The sequence below is a fragment of the Rana temporaria genome, chromosome 6 (genome assembly GCF_905171775.1).
Source record: "Rana temporaria chromosome 6, aRanTem1.1, whole genome shotgun sequence".
NCBI lineage: Eukaryota > Metazoa > Chordata > Amphibia > Anura > Ranidae > Rana > Rana temporaria.
In genome coordinates, this window is record NC_053494.1 from 31,217,083 (window position 1) to 31,236,704 (window position 19,622).

Consider the following 19,622-nt stretch of genomic DNA (forward strand, 5'->3'; position numbering starts at 1 on the left):
TTATTCTGCACTGACTGTCTTTGAAATTGCCCCAGCCCCTGTTCAAATCCAATCCCGGGACAAAACCAGGGACAGGTTTATGGTCCTCAATCTGGGGACTGCCCCCGGAAACCGGGGATGTCTGGTCACCCTAGATGGGGGGAATTGATTGAATGTCTCTACTCCAACCTGTGAGCTGAAAAAGAAAACTGAGTTGACAACGTCTGTTGCTTTATTTATGTGCATAAAGGAGTTGCCACTAGACTAAGGTGACGAGATTTTTTAAATGAAATCCGGGGACATCTTTTTTTTACTAGTAATGGCAACAATCAGCGACTCTCTGCCCCCCGCCTCACAGCCTGTCAAGTTCTATTCTCCAGGCCATGGCTACTACTGGGTGGGGAGCGGAGGAAGATCACTGCGCCAGGGATGGCAAGGAGATAAGCAGGCAGGCGGCTGGCCGGGACTTGAGCCAAGGCAGAAGAACATGCGAGTGGAGCTGAACAGGCATGCACCCGAAACTGAAGAATTATTCCCTCCGCTCCGACCAGTACATGATCATCAGAAAGGGGCACAGATAATGAAAAAAATACACCCCCCTAAGCTAATAGCAGCGGCAGAGCGGGAGTGTGTAACACGAATTGTCTTTGAAATTGCTCCAACCTCTGTTTAAATCCAATCCAGGGACAAAACCGGGGACAGACTTGGTCCGGGGACAGTGTCCTCAATCTGGGGACTTTCCCCTGAAACCGGGGATGTCTGGTCACCCTAAGGTCTGATAGTGAACATTTTATTTTTTTATCCATAGATTTTTATTGATTTTTTACAAAAATACAAAAGGTGAATAACATGTATCAAGTAATTCTACAGTGGTATAAACGTGAACATTTTATATTAATCAGTGCAAAAAAAATAAAAAATAGCAGAGACATATTTCCTAAACCACCATTAGAGCTTCAGCCACATGTGCTTCGGTTGCAGCATCATTGGATTAGCATCTCAAAAAAGAGTCCGGACAGCAGAGTACCAATAGCCCCTCTTTGCTTATAAATAAAGTTTTTCAACTTTCCGAGTAATAAAAAAAAATAAAGTCGCCGTCGATTGGCTGAACGACATCGAGGCTTGGTTAGACGCACCGCCTCCTCAGGCTACGGTGGCCGGGTGGGGATGAATTGGGCCTCGTTGTAATTGGTGTGCTTTCCCCTGAGTGGGAACATTCGCGGCAGAAGGGAGCGAGGCCGGGGACACAAGGTGACGGGTTGGTGAGGGAGGAATAATAGAGATAATGGCGGCCAGTGGAAGGTCAGTGCAGCTCGGGGTAACTCTTTCGTGTTCGGCATGCAGCAGCTCTCAGTCCTTCCATTGATGAAGTGATCATAATCACTTCCTGTACAGACTCCAATGTCGCCTCATTCTGGCTTCCTTTCCAGCTAATGTAGACCCAAAGGCAAACGTTTTTTCATTTCTATATAGAGTAGGGAATGTATATAACCTCTGCCAGTGTGTTTGTCTCCTCTAGGAGATTTGCCTTCACTTCCTGTCTTGTTGACACAACAGGAAGTTAGAGGGAAATCTTTCCACTGGTCTTTTAGATAGTTGTCACCGCCACAGACGTCTGCATTGGAGGATTTCACGTCTATTTTTATTACAGGGAAGATGGTGACCAGGAGAGTGGGAATCTTCCCAGCGGGGACACAGGCAGCAGTAAGAACCTGACCGATGTCCCACCACTCGTGGCTGTGGAGACCCTATAAAGCCCAACTCTGTCCTGCTTCCTTTCTTTTCCCAACCACACCCCCCCCCTCGTCTTTTTTTATTTATTTTTTCAGGTTTGGATGGAGCAGGGGATGTTAGAATTTGTCAGATATTAACCACTTCAGCTCCGGAAGGTTTTACCCCCCTTCATATAACCAGGCCAAATGTTGTGATACGGCACTGCGGTACTTTAACTGACAATTGCGCGGTCGTGCGACGCTGTACCCAAATAAAATTGACGTCCTTTTTTTCCCACAAATAGAGCTTTCTTTTGGTGGTATTTTATCAACTTTGCAGTTTTTATTTTTTGCCGTCGATCGCACAGGCAAGTCGGTAGAAGCACTGGAGGGCAGCGTGGAGGAGGGACGTCCCCCCCCCCCCCCCCCCGCTGCCTGTAAAAACAGACGCTATAAATGTTTTTTGCATGACGAAATCGCAGGCAGAAAAAAAAAAGATATCTGAATGATGCCTGCTGCAGACCTCGTCATTTAACCACCAAGACCCCTTTCACACTGAGGAGTTTTTCAGGTGGTACAGCGCTAAAAATGGCTGCGGTAGGGGGCAGTGTGGTGTGTGATTTTTTTATTTTTTATTTAATTTTTCCTGTGTGTCCTAGCAGTAACAGACGTTTTTTACAATGCAGTAAAACATCTATCACTGCACATAGTGCAAATTTACCACACATAGTGCTGTGATTATAAACAGCGGGAGCCAATCAGTGGATCCGGTGGTCTCGCTGCAATTGTTCCAGAGAGAGGCAGAACGGCGGTCTGCCCGTGTAAACAAGGCAGATCGCCGTTCTGTGAGATGGGAAGATCGAGATCTTGTGTTTCTGCTAAGCAGGAGCACAGCTCTCTGTCTTCCCCCAGTCAATGCATCCCCACACAGCTAGAAAGCACTCCCAGGGAACACATTTAATTATTTGTTCGCCCCTGATGTCAACCCCTTTCCTGCCAGTGTCATTAGTACGTTGACGGTACATTTTTGTAGCACTGATAACTTTATTAGTGTCGCTAGTGCCCAAAAAGTCAGGTGTCTGAATTTGTCCACCGCAATGTTGCAGTCCCTCTAGAAATTGCTGATCACCACCATTACTTGTAAAAAATAAATAAATAATAATCCATAAATATTTCCCATAAGTTGTAGACGTGATAACTTTTGCGCTAACCAATCTATATACGCTTATTGGGATTTTTTTCTTACCAGAAATATGTAGCAAACTACATATTGGCTTTAATTGATGAAGATATTTGATTTTATAAATTTCTTTTTTTAATTGGGTAGGTTTTATAGCATAAAGTAAAAAAAAAAATATATATATATATATGTATGTGTATCGCAAACCTAAATACTGCAGAGGTTATCAAATACCACCAAAAAAAAGCGCTCTTTGTAGGGATAAAAAGATATCCGATTTATTTGGGTACAGTGCAATTGTCAGTTAAATTGGCACAGTGCCGTATCGCATACAATGGCCTGGTCATGAAGGGGGCTGAAGGGGTTAAATGAGAAATATAGGTTTTTTGAAAGAAACAAAAATCCATACTTGCCTCCATGTTGCCTCCATGTTGCAGCATCTGTCCCACTTTGACTCTAAAGCCTTGTACACATGGTTGGATTTTCCGACTGGAATTGTGTGATGGCAGGGTTTTGTTGGAAAATCCAACCGTTTGTATGCTCCATGGGACAATTGTCGGATTTTCCATGGACAAATGTTGATAGCAGCGCGTGTACACAAGTCCGTCAGACAAAAGTCCAAAGAACAAACACGCATGCTCGGAATCCATGCTCAGCAAACACGTCATTAGCAAAAGGTGCCCAAAGGCTGGCGCTCAAGAGCTGAAATTTCACACAATACCTTGCTACATTCGTGTTTGTTGGCAGACAATTGTGTGTCTACGGAAAATCCGATCGCGTGTACAGAACTGAGCGGTCACATGACCGCTGATCACTCGCTTCTCAGTTCACTCCAAGCGGAAAGTGTTACTCGCTGTTCTCTGCTCTGCGCCTCCGCTAATAAGTGTCAGCTGTGGAGGGAGGGGGGGCAGCTGGCTATGCTTTAGCCAATACGCTGAAAGGCAGAGCCAGCTGTCAATCGTGCAGCTAGGTGGATCATGACAACATTGTCAGGATCCCTACCAAGTCTGGTGCAGCTCTGCATTGCCAGCTGATAGTGGGCAACAGCTGGCTGTTGGCTAGCTCTGGGTCACAGGAGGACAATAGTATATGCACTGTTGTGACAAACAAGAAATGTGATCAAAAAAGCTTTGGACATATTACTTTTAAAACTTAGGACCCCAATGCTGCAAAGTACAAGTGTGAGCCACTGTTCTGCTTGTAAAAATGTGCAAAACGTAGAACAATCCAGTTTCAAATGCAGCAGTTATTAAAGGCAATAATTCAATGTTCACCATAAGGATTCCTAAACACACTATACATATAGATGTAACACCAGCTTGTTTTTTGTTTAGATGCAAATAACACTTGTGCTCTGCAAGTTCCAATAAAACGTTGCTGTTGATACAAATTGCAGGCAATCCTGCCCCCAGCCATACACAGGCTGACCGCAGAGCGTCCCATTGTCCATCATACTCTATAAGGTGAAAATAGGGGGAGTGGGGGCAATGGAATAGTTGCTGAGGCTAGACCCAAAGCTACCCACACGATTGGATAAGGGGACTATGCCGGTACTGATAAAACAATATAAACAGAATTGTAAAACACAAGTTTATTAATAAAAAGTTACAAAACAGATAGTTGTACATCTCAATGATTGGTCAAGGTCGACTAGTTTCGCGGAAGTTCACCGCTTCATAAGGACAAACTAATCTGTAAAATACATAATAAAATAAAACCATATAGTATAGTTCAGCATTGGAGTATGTAGTATATAAAAAGAATAATAACTTACCCTATGAGTGAATTGAAACAGCACGGAGCTGGGCCGCCCAAAAAGTTTCAATTTACTCATAGGGTAAGTTATTCTTTTTATATACTACATACTCCAATGCTGAACTATACTATATGGTTTTACTTTATTATGTATTTTACAGATTAGTTTGTCCTGATGAAGTGGTGAACTTCCGCGAAACTAGTCGACCTTGACCAATCATTGAGATGTACAACTATCTGTTTTGTAACTTTTTATTAATAAACTTGTGTTTTACAATTCTGTTTATATTGTTTTATCAGTACCGGCATAGTCCCCTTATCCAATCGTGTGGGTAGCTTTGGGTCTAGCCTCAGCAACTATTCCATTGCCCCCACTCCCCCTATTTTCGCAATTAACCGGAATGATGGTATGTTTTTATCTATTCATTATTTATTTTTACATGAGGCTATACTCTCTTTTTTTTTTTTTCATACTCTGTAATGTATTACTGAACAAGGCCAGTAGTGTCCTCTACTTGCTGGCCTATGTGGAAGCTGACTTAAAACAAGGATGTTTGCTTTTACTTTCCAGGGGAACGATGAGCGACATTCGCCATTCTCTCCTGCGGCGTGACGCTCTGAGTGCAGCAAAGGAGGTTTTGTACCACCTGGATATCTATTTCAGCAAACAGCTCCAGAATGCTCCTGTGCCGCTGGTCGAGAAAGGTCCTATAGAACTGCTTGAAGAGTTTATCTTCCAAATACCCAAAGACCGCAGTTCTCATGGCAAGGTAGGTCTGGCATCTGATACACAGTCATTGTAGTCTGTAGTATCCTTTATATGATTGTATTTGCTTAATGTTAAAGTGGTAGTAAATGTAACTATAATCCTATTCTATGTATACAGCATAGCCTGTATAAAAAAGATCATTGTAAATACCATATTTATCGGTATTTAAAACACGCACCTTCATTTTAAGAGGGAAGTTTAACCACTTGCCCACCGCCTCATGTCAAAAAGACGTCCTGTTTTTAAAGATGTATATCTCGGTAACGGCAGCAGCTGCTGCCACAACCGAGGTATGCATCTTTAGTGCCGACGGTCCTGTAAACGATAACGGCGGTCTCCGCGGCGGATTCGCCGCGAGATCGCCGTTATCGGTGGCGGGAGAGGGGCCGCTCTCCCGCGCCTTCCGCCGCTTACCGTAGCCGTCGGTAGCGGCGGAGGCGATCGGGTCCGTTCGGCAAGTGACTGGGGACGAGACTGAAGGAAAAATCTCCTTCGCCCGTCCCCATAGTTCTGCTGGGCGGAAGTGACGTCAAAACGTCAGTCCCGCCCAGCGTCTTAAAGCAACATTTTTTTTTCTGTCATTTAAAAAAATGACAGTTTAATTTTTTTTTTTTTTTTTGCATTTAAGCCTAAATATGAGATCTGAGGTCTTTTTGACCCCAGATCTCATATTTAAGAGGACCTGTCATGCTTTTTTCTATTACAAGGGATGTTTACATTCCTTGTAATAGGAATAAAAGTGATATATTTTTTTTTTTTTTTTTTTTATTTCAGTGTAAAAAATTATAAAAATAAATAAGAAAACAAAATTTTTTTTTTAAAAACGCCCCGTCCCGACGAGCTCGCGCGCAAAAGCGAACGCATACGCGAGTAGCGCCCGCATATGAAAACGGTGTTCAAACCACACAAGTGAGGTATCCCCGCGATCGTTAGAGCGAGAGCAATAATTCTAGCCCTAGACTTACTCTGTAGCTCAAAAAATGCAACCTGTAGAATTTTTTAAACGTCGCCTATCGAGATTTTTAAGGGTAAAAGTTTGACGCCATGCCACGAGCGGGCGCAATTTTTAGGAGTGTCATGTTGGGTATCATTTTACTCGGCGTAACATTATCTTTCACAATATATAAAAAAATTGGGCAAAAATTATTGTTGTCTTATTTTTGAATTCAAAAAAGTAATTTTTTCCCAAAAAAAGTGCGCTTGTAAGACCGCTGCGCAAATACGGTGTGACAAAAAGTATTGCAATGACTGCCATTTTATTCCCTAGGATGTCTGCTAAAAAAAAATATATAATGTTTGGGGGTTCTGATTAATTTTCTAGCAAAAAAATTGTGATTTTCACATGAAGGAGAGAAGTGCCAGAATAGGCCCGGTGGTCAAGTGGTTAAAGCGGTGGTTCCCCCTTAAAAACAACTTTTTTTTATTCCACTGCCCCCCCACATTCCATCACGATTAAGGCTCTTAATATTTTTTTTCCTGCTGTACATACCTTAGTACAGCATATTCACCCGTGCATCCGGGTTGCGAGTCCCGCGGGAGTGGGCGTTCCTCACATGCGGTTGATTGACGTTTTGCCTAAAAACGAGCTCCCCCTGTCGCGTAAGCCGCGTCACGGTTGGCGAAAGGAGCCGAACGGCGAGTCGGCACTATACTGCGCATGCGCATCGCCGTTCGGCTCCTTTCGCCAATCGTGACGCGGCTTACGCGACGGGGGGAGAGCTCGTTTTTGGGCAAAACGTCAATCAACAGCATGTGAGGAACGCCCACTCCCGCGGGACTCGCAACCCGGATGCACGGGTGAATATGCTGTAGTAAGGTATGTACAGCAGGAAAAAAAAAATATGTGCCTTAATCGTGATGGAATGTGGGGGGCCAGTGGAATAAAAAAAAGTTGTTTTTAAGGGGGAACCACCGCTTTAAGGGAAAAAAATGTAATTTTAAATAAAGTTCTTGGAAGCAAAATAAGGGTCAGTGCCCATCAATGCCTATCTGCAGCCTCAAAATTGCCCATCAATGCAGCTTGATCAATGCCCATCTTCAGCTTCTCAATTGCCTGTTAATGCAGCTTGATCAATGCCCATTCGCAGCCTCACAATTGCCCATCAATGCAGCTTGATTATTGCCCATTTGTAGCCTCACAATTGCCCATCAATGCAGCTTGATTAATGCCCATCTGCAGCCTCCCAATTGCCATGAATGCAGCCTGATCATTGCCCATCTCGGGGGGGGGGGGGTTGTGGGGTGAGCGCCGTCAGATTACATACAGCGAGAATCTCCTGTTTACTCGGCTGCCTCTTTAATACAAAGTCCCGCCTCCTGGACCGGCTTCTATGATAGACAGAACATTGGTCCAATGCTGACCCAGGAGACAGGACTTCCTATTAGAGGCCGCTGAGTAAACAGGAGATTCTCTCTGTATGTATGGCGCTCATCCCGCCCCCCCTCCTCGTTCCCACTGAGGCAGCCAAAATTGCAGTATCGGCATACTTTGCAACCGATTTGCAGGGTGAAAAAGTGAGTGTTATACGCCAATAAATACAGTACTTTTATTTTTTTAAATTCACTTCAGTGGCTCCTATGTAAGGGAACGCTCGACGAAGGCTTTCCTGTGACCTCGCCTGCAGCCTCCCATTGCCCCTTCATTGTCCACACTATTTCCTTCAGCAGCTGCTCTCAGGTGGTGCTATAGCTGCTGGATCACATGACCACACCAAAGTCGATTTAAAAAGGTATGTAGAGGGAGGGAGAAGCGGCATATTTTAAAATACTAATGGTTAGCCTTATCTTCCAGTTTAATGTGCCGTAGTCCAAAAGAAAAATCAGTCCTGCAGATTATAACACCAAAGCTGTTTGGATCCCCATTGGAAACATGTTGACCGCTTTGTTTCCAGAGATTCACAAATTAAATGTTTCATCAAAGCAGACGCCTACATCTGCATTTAGGTCTTGTTCATACTTGTACCTCTGAAAAGCGATCCTCACTACCTGTTTTGCCCTGAAAATGCTGACCCATCATGCTGCAACTGCATGTGGCCGCAGGGCAGTTGTGATTCAGAGCCTTCTTTTAAATCCATCATGTTTTGTAATGGTACCAGTCTATTTTTGTTGTGGCAATGATGCAAAGCAGTGCTGCCATGGTGTGTATACAGCCCTGAGTTACCGCATTTCTTTGTTTAGCCACCGTGCTATGACCAAAAGACGCCTACAGCTCGGGCTCACATTTCCTTGTTTACATGTGATCAGTTGTGATTGGACACAGCTGATCACATGGTTAAGGAGCCTCGTCCTCGGCTCTTTACCGGGATCAGTAATGCGCTGTGTTCCAGGGACAGAGTACACCACCAATGTGCCGCGAGAGTGGGAAGGCATCGTCCCAAAACGAGAGTGCTCTCGTCTGCCTGTCCATCATTTGACAATGCTGGCGGGAAGCAGTTAAATAGCGCATCAACATTTCTTTGCATTCCATTTTCAATTGAACTTTGTATATTTACTGCCAGTTTAACCAAATCTTGCGTTTTCTCCTATTTCTTTCCAGCGACTTGGCGCCATACAAGAGCTACAGCTGTTGGAGATACTGTGCAATTACTTCCATGAACAAACCAAGGAGCCAGTCCGGCAGGTCATCTTCAACTCCCTGTTCAGCCCACAGGGAAATAAAGCCGATGAGCAGCGCATGGCTCTGCTAGGAAAACTGACCTCTATGGCAGTTGCGGTATGCAGGCTGCCTGTGCTGGAGAGTGCTGCTTCCTGGCTGCAGGTAATCGGCTATAGAAGATTTGAAATTTTTAATTAATCTCTTTTCTTCCTTCCATTTTTTTTTTTTTGTTAATGTTTAGTAGCAATGGGAAAGGAGTAGATACAAGAGGAAGATTTTTATTTTAAATTCCTAAATTTTTCCCTTTTTACTCTATTCCACATTAGTAAAAAAGTTTATTTTTTATTTTTTTTATTGCTGTTTTTTTTTTTTTTTCTCTTTATGGCCCTTTCACATGTACGGATCCTGTGAGGATCTGTTCCTTTAACGCCCTCTTGCTCAGCGGGGATCGCTCCATTGATCCCCGCTGAGCCCGCAGATGACAGGGCAGTCCCTGCACACTGTACACAGACTGCCCTGTCAGATCACTGCTCTCCTTTATGGGGGGATCTGATGAACACGGATCGTCTGTCCGTGTTCATTCGATCCGATGACGGATGGGAAAAAAAAAAGATACTGCACCTAAATTTTACTGCCGTCTGTGCCCCTGTTGGGAACACTTCCCCCTCATTGCTTGATATGTTATTGGACAGGAACCACAGGGAAACACCTCTAAGGGCTCTTTCACACATACGTCCGTTTTTCATCTATCCGTTTTCGGATGAAAAACGGACATACATGTATCCCTATGGGATTGCGGATGTCGGCAGATCTCATCAGTCTCTGCTATGCTCCGTTTCTGCAGACGAAGGAAAATCCTATTTTTTTTTTTTTTTCTCTCTATTCAAAACAAAAAGTGTTTTTGCAGGAGATTTTGAGATGTGATTTAGTGGGAAATGGCTACACTACCTTAGGTCCTCCCAGTTTTTAGGCCCGAGGCTCCATGCTAGATGTTGCAAGATAATACCTGTGTCACATGAGGTCTTTAGTTTTGTCAAAATGATGACATTTTCAAATTGGAATTTGATATGTAATAACGGAATTGCTTGGATGGTGATGGTTTCAATTCCAAATTGACTCAGTTATGTTTTCTTTCTCCTCTCAATTGATCGGCAGCGCTCTCCAGCTGTTTACTGTGTCCGCTTGGCCAAAGCACTGGTAGATGACTATTGTGGCCTGGTGCCAGGCTCCATCCAGACGCTGAAACAGATCTTCAATGTCAGCCCCCGCTTCTGCTGTCAGTTTATCACTGCTGTAGCTGCATTCTATGACATGTCTACAGGTGAGAGTCCTTTATCAATGTGCTATTGTTGGTATGCTTTTCTGTTAGATGTGTATAAGCAAATTGGTGCAGGTAAGTGAAAATGCCAAACTGATGTGTATGATTCGGAACCGTGGTTTTGGGCAACCAGGTGCTGTCCAGTTGTTGAACTCAACAAGCTCTTGTACAAGCCATTCAGTCCCAGATTCAAGTTATAATGTCCAGAAATATTCTGAGAGTGCTGTAAACCAGCGGCCATCAACCCTGTCCTCAGGGCCCACTAACAAGCCAGGTTTGCAAGATGACCTAAATACATCACAGGTGATATAATTTGCTGCTCAGTGATTGCAGTATTCTAGTCTGCATCTCCCCAAGGTAATACTTAAATCCTGACCTGTTAGTGGGCCCTGAGGACAGGGTTGATGACCACTGCTGTAAACAGTAGCTAAAGCACTGTTTTTGCCAGTTACTCTGCCCAGCTAACTCGGAGTATGTGCACAGAGCCTGTGAAAGTTTCATTTTTTGTTTTAATGTACATCATTGTAATAACCTCATTATATTAAATCCTATGTACCTTTCATCCCTGCGTTTGTGTGTGACCACATAGCTATACCTTCTTCCCACTTGGCTGTATAACTATTTGGCATAAATGCTTGCTTGTCAATGTGTTATGGAGGTCTCCTTCACATCTTCACATTCGCCTACATCCACCAGATTCCAGTGGCAATAATCAGAATATTCCTGTGGCTGGATGACAGGTACACGCGAAAAGCAGCAGCTACTCAGCCTTTACAATGTAATGAAAGCAGCTGTTGCTGTTCGCATGTAGTAGCACAACAAATGGTTGTCTGTAGTTAGGGATGTGTTTCTGAGCCTGGATGCAGTCAGATAGATCCAGAGTCAGACATCTGTCCCTAACTACAGATAACTGCTTGGTGTGCGGCTACATGGGTACTTTTTACAGGCGGAGCAGCCCCCGAAATTCACATGTACCTGTCATTCCAGCCAAAGGAATATGCTGGTTCTTGCCACTGGATTGTTTTTTTTCCCCAGTCATTTTCTAGGACAGGATGAACTTTGGCTTCTCCCACCACATAGCAAATGCGAGCCCCTGAACACTATAAAATTAGATCTCCTCATTGCTGCTTTAGTTTTGTTTCCTGTACATCAGCAGGCACTCTACTCTAGTTGGTATTTTTCTTTTGGGTTGGTAATAAGGTGTGCCCCTTCCTCCTTGCTAATGGTCACGTAGGGACCAGGGTAGCTCTAAAGCTGGTGGAAGGGAACCCAGTTTTTACAAAACATGGCTCCTTGATGTGTTGGGTCAATTGGCTACCTCCAATCCTGGGATAGTCCAACCTATTAAAATACATATGTTGTTAGATTTAAAAATTGTATACTCCTATATACTGAGTTGAAGTAAAGAATATAGATATGATCAATTTAAGTAGCAATTTCAGTTTCCTTGACATGTGTTTTCTTTCTTAATCTGTTGCAGAGGACCTCCTGCCCCCTCATGATCTTCTGGAAATGATCGTATCCTGGATTTTTGAAGATCCTCGCCTCATTCTGATCACCTTTCTTAATACCCCCATCTCTGCTAACTTGCCAATTGGTTTCTTGGACTTCTCCCCACTAATGGGTCTTGTTCACTGGTGTATAATTGCGCCTCTAGCCTACAGACGCAAGCAGAAAGCAGCTGGTGGAGAGCCAATTAGAGATAATCAGAACCTTTACTCCAAGCTCCATCTGAGTGTGCTGCAAGGGCTTATGGTCCTTCAGACTCACCTTACAGAGAAAGCACTATATGGGCGACTGGCACTTGTGCTGTTTGAGCAGCTTGTACCATTAGTTGAAGAGTTAGGACAGCTTTGTGAAGAACTTAACCCGCTTAATGCTGAGCAAGAGATGGAGTTGGCATTAGATCGTCTGGCCCAGGCGTTGCAGGTGTCCATGGCAACAGGGGCATTGATTTGCACCCGTGGTAAGTTATGCATGAAAAGACCCTAATTAAACTAACTATAACCACACAGATGAGGCGTCGGGCACACTGGGCATTCAGCCCAAGTGCATGAGGCTATGTCATTTAGTTGTAAGTTGATAGTACAGGCACATTGTCCAGCCCCTTGACCCACAGCCTGCCCCTCTATGAGAGGCTGATAGCTGCTGGGGCTGGATGGTGCACCAAGCAGTGCTTAAGTTTAGTGCAGCATGTGCCCAGGATTGGATGCTTGGAACATAAGCAGTCTGCATTCCAGGAATTCTTCCCTGGGTTCATACTGCACTAAACATCCATAGTGCTCTGTGCACCGCCAGGCCACAGCAGCTGTCGGCTTCTCATACAGTCTACCAACCATCTGTGCCTAAATGCCATAGCCGCATGAACAAATGCCCAGTGTGCATGAATCCTTTTTTACATTTGGTAAACTTATGGGTACAGTGTTGTTGCTCCAGTTCAGGTTTAGCTTGCTTAAGGCTGGCTATACTCGGAGTGAGTTTCTTTCCTGCAACCATGGGTTGAAATTACTTGATTCTTCCATCAGCACAGACAGTGTTGATGTGGGAATCCCTCGTGCCGGGCCATTATCTTCTCTGGACGTGAGAAGACAATGATTTATCGCTAGTGGCTATAGCAGCTGCTAGCGATAATTGCAAGATTCGGCTGGCTGGTTGTACACAAGTTGATCAATCAATCAACATGCTGCCCATTAATGGTTTGAATTTTGACCATTTCCTGCTAAACCGGCCAAGATTCGAACAGTGTATGGCTGACCTTACAGGTGATTTTTCAAAGGATTGCAGTGAGAGCTGCTTGTTTTATTATTGCTACTGTTGGACAAGAGAAAAAAAATTGGAATTGGGGTTTAGGCTGTGTAGAGGATAAAATATCTTTAACCAAGCTGTTGCATGTTTACATTTTCGTATGGAATTCCTATTTTTATTAACCACCTTTTTTTTGCAGATGACCTGAGGACGCTCTGTTCTCGTCTCCCCCATAACAAGTGAGTGTTTTGAACAGTTAATTCTATTCATAAATCTCCTTTTGTCAAAAAAGTGAATCTGACAACAAAGACTGTACTTGTTTTGGCATGCCATCGCTGTCTCCATATCTAGATAAACTGCTATATGGTAGCAACTGAGGCGCCGCATCAAATGGGGGAGGACGGGCGCGCCAAAGCTCAAGAACAAAGTTGAGGCCTGGTTTGGCAACATACATTAATGACCTTCTCAAAAGTATACTTGCTTTTTGGCTTTGAATTACTGACCTTTAAACAGGCATACAGAACAGACACCAGTCTGATTTCACTTTCTGCATACTTGTTCCATGTCTGTGACTCTTATATTCACCTTTTATTTAACCCCCTCACGCCGACCGGACGCAAATATGTGGCCCCACTGGACTGGGCTTTTTTTCCATGGGGCCGCATATTTGTGTATCTCCCTTTTTTGTGTATCACCCAGAACTCTACGGGCCCCATTTTAACCATCTGTACCCGAAACGTCTGATTCCGGGTCATCTGATCGATGTGATAGTCTCTGATTAGCTATCACAGTGATCAGTCACTGTCTTTGGGAATGGAGGAGACAGATACATTCTATCTTTCTCTGTCCTTGCAGAGATCGGCTCCTTTCATACAGGCTTTCCGATCAGGTCTGCCTTTCAGTTTTTCAGGCGGACCAGATCGGAGCCTCCATTCACTCCTATGGAGTGGCGGATGTCCATGGTGTCATGTCCGCTGACATCACCGATATCTGATCCTGTCTGTGAAATCCAGACAGATGGAGGCCCTATTTTTCATTTGTTTGGCAGATGGCCTTCCCTATGTACAGTAATGGCTGCCAAGTCCTCAAAATGAAAGGTTATTTAGCAGATATGTTGCAAGTAAAAATATGAAAGGGAATCGTTTGTGCTTTAACAGTTTCTTTTTATTTTCTCCCTCAGCCTCATGCAGCTGGTGATCTCTGGCCCGGTTCAGCCTCAACCTGCTCACCCAACTTTGACACCTGCATATTACCCCCATATTCACACCCCACCTCTAGGTTACCCCTCTCTCCCATCCCTACCTGCTCACACAGCCCTTCCCGCTCACACAACACTACCGGCTCATGCAGCACTACCAGCGCACACAGCACTCTCCGCTCACTCGGCACTGCCGGCACATGCAGCATTGCCTACTCACTCGCCCTTATCAGGACATCCTGTGCAGACCTTCATGCCTGGCATGGCTTTCCCATTTCGGCCCATGCGCTGAGTTACATGAACTTACAGAGACAGACTGTCATTGTTACAGAGGAAGTGAACAGCTCAAAGACCAAGTACAGAACCTACAGGCTGTTGTTGTTCCAGCACATCGAGGATAAGGGCACAGTGCTGGTGGTCATTTGATGTAATATTGCACCTGACATGGAGATGTGTCTAGTAGCACAGTGTTAGTACTATCAAATAGGTCAGACTCTTTTACAGGCCTGGTTTACACCTATGCGTTTTTAATGCTTTTTGCAGAAATGCTCTACAGTCAATTTAACATGGTTTCTTATGGGGCTATGCTTCTTTTTTTTATTTATTTTTTTTCAGCCACTGTAGTTTTGGAAAGGATTAGGTAAATTTTTAAATGCAAAATGGTGCGTTTTTGGTTCAGTAGACTTCAGAGTAGAATCTGCAGAAAAGTATGTAGTGCGTTTTTGCTGCCTGTTGCATTTTTAATCTGCCAGACAACAAATTTGCCTAAAAAAAGCATAAAAAGTGTGAAACCCATGCAAAAAGTATGTCAGAAAAGGCTCAAAAGCAAACGGCATAGGTGTGAACCAGGGCAAAGGGTATGTCCTGCTACAACTGCCATCTCGGTAAATCACCCACTGCTGTTTTATACTTTTGGAGACTAGAGTGCTGCACCTCTTTGCTTCCCCTACATGCTACAATTGGACCCCTTTCACACTGAGCCGCTTTTCAGGCACTTTTGTGCTAAAAAAAAAAAAAGGGCATGAAAAGCTCATGATAACCTATTTCCATGAAGATTGATGAATGCCTTTACACTGGAGCGGTACGCTGGCGGGGAGCTGAAAAAACTCCTGCAAACAGCATCTTTGGAGCGCTTACAAAAAAAAAAAGCACCTCTTTCAATTGAAATGAATGGAAAGCGCTTCCAAAATGTTTTTGAGTCACGTGACCTTCAAAAAAGTGCATCGCTAATGCCTGTGTTTTCTGGGCAGTTTTCAAGTGCCTCAGTGTCAAAGTCTTTACAGAGCTGTTCTCACTTAGGTTGTGTCTCTATGGGTTCGACGTTATGGCAAACATCAGTGCGCTTCATCAAGGATGCGGCAGCGTGTAGATGTGGAATCTTGACTCTGGTGTTCCAATACGATACATTGATAAACCAGCTGCTATCAGAAGGAAATAAAATATATCCGTTTTAAGTGGGCCTTTAGTTGTTTGGCACAAATATAAGTGCTGTGTTATAAATCGGACAAGCAAAGTTACGCTGAATGGCCCAAGGTTTGTACACACCTGGCCATCACACCTATAGTGGCCAAAAAAAAAAGTATGTGAACCTCTTGCAATTGTTTTTCTGCAGTAATTTGCCATAAAATTTGATCTGTTCCTCATCCAAGTCACAACAATCGACAAACACAATGGCAGTTGTTTACAAAAGGCAAATCCACTTTGCACTACAAGTGTAAAGTGCACTTGAAATTGCACTGAAAGTGTATTTGTAAGTGCAGTTGCTGTAAATCTGAGGGGTAGATCTGCTGATTTTATTATCCAATCATGTGCAAGCTAAAATGCTATATTTTTTTATTTTTTTTTTAATTTTCCTTGCATGTCCACCTCGGATCTACAGCGACTGCACTTCCAAGTGCAATTTACACTTGTAGTTTGCACTTGTAGTGCAAAGTGGATTTGCCTTAAGTAAATAACCCCCAATGTGCTTAAGCTGATATCAATGAAACCATTTTAATTCATTGTGTCTTTATGGAACATGCCCAATAAACATTTACTGTGCCGATGGATAAAGTAAGTGATAATAGCTGGTCAAACCTCCTTGGGCAGCAATGACTTCAAGCAAGCGCTTGCGTTGGCTGTGGACTGGACCTACAAAACGTTCAATAATTTTTTACCCTATCCGCAAGACCCCGTGTGCCCATTCGAGCATCTGTGAGGTCAGGTACTGATGTTGGACGAGAACCTGACTCTCAATCAGTATTCCACCTTATCCTAAAGATGTTCAGTAGGGTTGAAGTCAGGACTCAGTGCAGGCTACTTCCGCCACATCTTTATGGAGCTGGCTTTGTAGACAAGGGCACAGTCCTTGAGAAAGGGGCCTTCCCCAGACAGTTGTCTGCATTTGTATGCCACCCTTCACTGAGGACATCTGATATTAAAGTAATTTTGCTTTTGATAAAACAGATCCTAACTTGCATGTATTTAGCTGTTTTGTTTTCTATAAATTTATTCTATAGAGCTTATTGCACAGCCACACTTGGGCTACTTTCACACTGAAGCGCTTTGCAGACGCTATAGTGCCTGCAAAGCACCCTGAAAGAGCTGCTGCATTCACTCCAGTGTGAAAGCCCAAGGGCTTTCACTCTGGAGCGGTGCGCTGGCAGGGTGGTAAAAAAAAGTCCTGCCAGCTGTATCTTTGAGATGCTGTAGGAGCGGTGAATACACTGCTCCTAAAGTGCCCCTGCCCATTGAAATCGCCTGGCGGCGCTTTGCGGTGCGGTTTTAACCTCTTTTTTTTGTCCGCTAGCGGGGGTTAAAAGCGCCCCGCTAGTGGCCGAAAAGCACTGCATAAATGATGGTAAAGCGCCGCCCCAGTGTGAAAATAGCCTGACACATTCCCGTTCTATTTGTTCCTCTCGTGATGTCAGGGCCTATGCATTCCATAGCAGTCTCCTCTAAGTGGGCTTATGCTTTAAACTATAGCTGTACTTTCAGCCATTCAGAGCACTGCACACACATGCAGCATGCGAGGGACACCCAAAGCAAAAGCCATACTGCTCCCCCTCTTCCACAGCAGTGACTGACAGCGGCTCTGCGTGTACCCAGCGGTTGCACATACAGTTGTAGATCGTGAGTGCACATCTAGAAGAGAGTGCAAGGGGCGCCATAGGTACACAATTACAATGTGCATCACTGCAGCCAAAATTAAGTAAGTATTATTAAGTAAGCTTTAAAAAAATTCCTTGCATTAAGGTAAAAAATATTTAGATGTTAAATTTGCCCCTCCACCCCCTATACTTATCTGGGCCCTTCATTCGATCCAGGGCCATGCATGTCTGAAGCTCTTCTACCCCCTGACTTCGGTGTCTCACTGGCTTTGCTATGGCACCAGGAGCCTTTGGCTCCAAGTGCTGTCAATCAAGGCCAGTAAGCGGCAGACGAGGCAGAGTCTGTGTCAATGGACGCAGTAGCAGGCTCGGGAGCGAGCACGTACAAGTGCTCTCCATCGGAAGCGGCTTCCCTTGGGGCACTAGATGAAGAGGAGGGTCGGGAGCGCCGGTGGGGGACCTGAGAAGAGGAGGGACCTGAGCAGAGGAGGTTTTGGGCAGGTAGGTATAAAGATGTTTAAAAAAAAAAAAATCTTCCTTTACAAACACTTTAATAGAAAAAAAAACAGCTAATGCTTGTTGTATAATATTAGTATCTTTTTTTTTTTATTACTTTTATGGTCATGTCCTTTTAGAGGGGTGCCCACTTACTGTTGGCCATACAGCAGTGTGATGGTCAGGTTTTCATAAAATGATGGTCACACCGTAAATCATAAACCATTAGGTAACTCAACGCTCCAACATCTACCAAAAAAAAACATAAGTATCAGAGTGCAGAGACTGACCCTTTAAACAGCCATAATCACAATATTGGGATTTTGTTCCCAGTAGAAACAATTAACTTTGGTAGGTTGAAAATAATAAACTGTCTGCCGAACAAACCGACTTAGGACTGCGTGGCATTAATGTTCATATAGCTGATTTCTGCTCAGAACATTTTTTTTTAAATTGACAATTATACATTGAGAATACAGAATTTTATTCTTTTTTTTATGCTGTTGGTGAATTCCTTGTTTAGATTCTGATTTGTACTGGTTCTTCAAAAATTCATTGCTGCACTTCACTATACGTGGATTCACTACACAGCCACACGTGTCAAACACAAACTCATAGGCATGGAAAAGAGACAAACGGATGCCATTTTGAATTTAAAAATAGATTCTGATTGGATTTGAGTTACTCCTTTTTAAGACATTTTTTTAAAGAACATCTGGGGGAAAAAAATAAAATATATTGTGTTTATACATTAATGTGTTTTTTTTTTTTTTTTTAGAAAAATGTTAATAAAAAAAATTAACAATACACTCAGGATATTTTCATTCTATCAACACTGCGTAAAGTGTGTACAGTGGAACCTTGGATTACAAGCATAATCCGTTCCAGAAGAATGCTTGTAATCCAAAGCACTCGCATATCAAAGCGAGTTTCCCCATAAAAGTCAATGGAAACAAAAATAATTTATTCCACGCTGACTTCTATGGAATGCAATACCGCATGTGGCCAGAGGTGGGGGGGGGGTGGGCGCCAGAGAGACTCAGCTCAATTGGCTGCCCTCGTAAACCCCCGGAAATCCTTGGGAATGGAGTGTTTCTGAGTATTACCGATCGGCTCTGGCGAAATGCGGTACTGCAAACCGCAGAGGCTTGAATCCTGCTTGTTTTGCGAGACAACACTCGCAAACCGAGTCAGGATTTAAAAAAAATATTGCTTGTGTTGTGAAACGTTTGTTAATTGCGTTACTCGCAATCCGAGGTTTCACTGTACACTGCAAATAAGAGTCCTTGATTGGTGTATCTGACCATAAAAATGCTAATGTAACACTTGCGCCATGTGTCAACGCTCTGTAGCTGTGGTGCATGAAAATGAACGGGAGCTTTTTCTGTGGTGTAACTGTGTCAGAGCTTACAGTTAAATACTTCCTGCACAAACACAGTTACTCATATATGCGGCATATACACTATATTGTCAAAAGTATTGGGACACCTGCCTTTACACACACAAGATCTTTAATGGAATCTTAGTCCATAGGGTTCAATATAGAGTTGGCCCACCCTTTGCAGCTACAGTCCCTTGAAAAAGCGAAGCTGTTACACGGTGCCTTGAAAAAGTATTCGTACCCCTTGAAATTTTCCACATTTTGTCATGTTACAACCAAAAACGTAAATGTATTTAAGGCTGGATTCACAACTATGCAGTTTTAGTGCTTTTTGCAGATTTGCACTGCAGTCCATTTCCCATGGTTTCCTATGGAACACAAATCTGCAAAAAGCACAAAAAATGCC

At 43.7% G+C, this 19,622-nt stretch overlaps 1 protein-coding gene across 2 annotated transcripts; it reads left to right on the forward strand.

Moving 5' to 3' along the window:
- Positions 1 to 1,075: 1,075 nt before the first annotated feature.
- On the forward strand, positions 1,076 to 15,830 carry C6H7orf26 (chromosome 6 C7orf26 homolog). Of its 2 annotated transcripts, none has more exons than XM_040356585.1 (7): positions 1,076 to 1,281; positions 5,198 to 5,396; positions 8,931 to 9,152; positions 10,146 to 10,311; positions 11,789 to 12,274; positions 13,253 to 13,292; positions 14,234 to 15,830. In XM_040356585.1, the coding sequence occupies exons 1-7, from the start codon at positions 1,265 to 1,267 to the stop codon at positions 14,541 to 14,543; spliced, it is 1,440 nt and encodes a 479-aa protein (XP_040212519.1). In that variant the 5' UTR covers positions 1,076 to 1,264; the 3' UTR covers positions 14,544 to 15,830. The 2 variants fall into 2 exon arrangements, with proteins under 2 accessions (XP_040212519.1, XP_040212520.1); XM_040356586.1 differs by having other exon boundaries at positions 1,076 to 1,230.
- Positions 15,831 to 19,622: the final 3,792 nt, after the last annotated feature.

Coding starts and splice junctions, on each gene's coding strand:
- C6H7orf26 (XM_040356585.1), top strand. Junction 5,397..8,930: donor ACCGCAGTTCTCATGGCAAG/GTAGGTCTGGCA, acceptor ATTTCTTTCCAG/CGACTTGGCGCCATACAAGA. Junction 9,153..10,145: donor GTGCTGCTTCCTGGCTGCAG/GTAATCGGCTAT, acceptor ATTGATCGGCAG/CGCTCTCCAGCTGTTTACTG.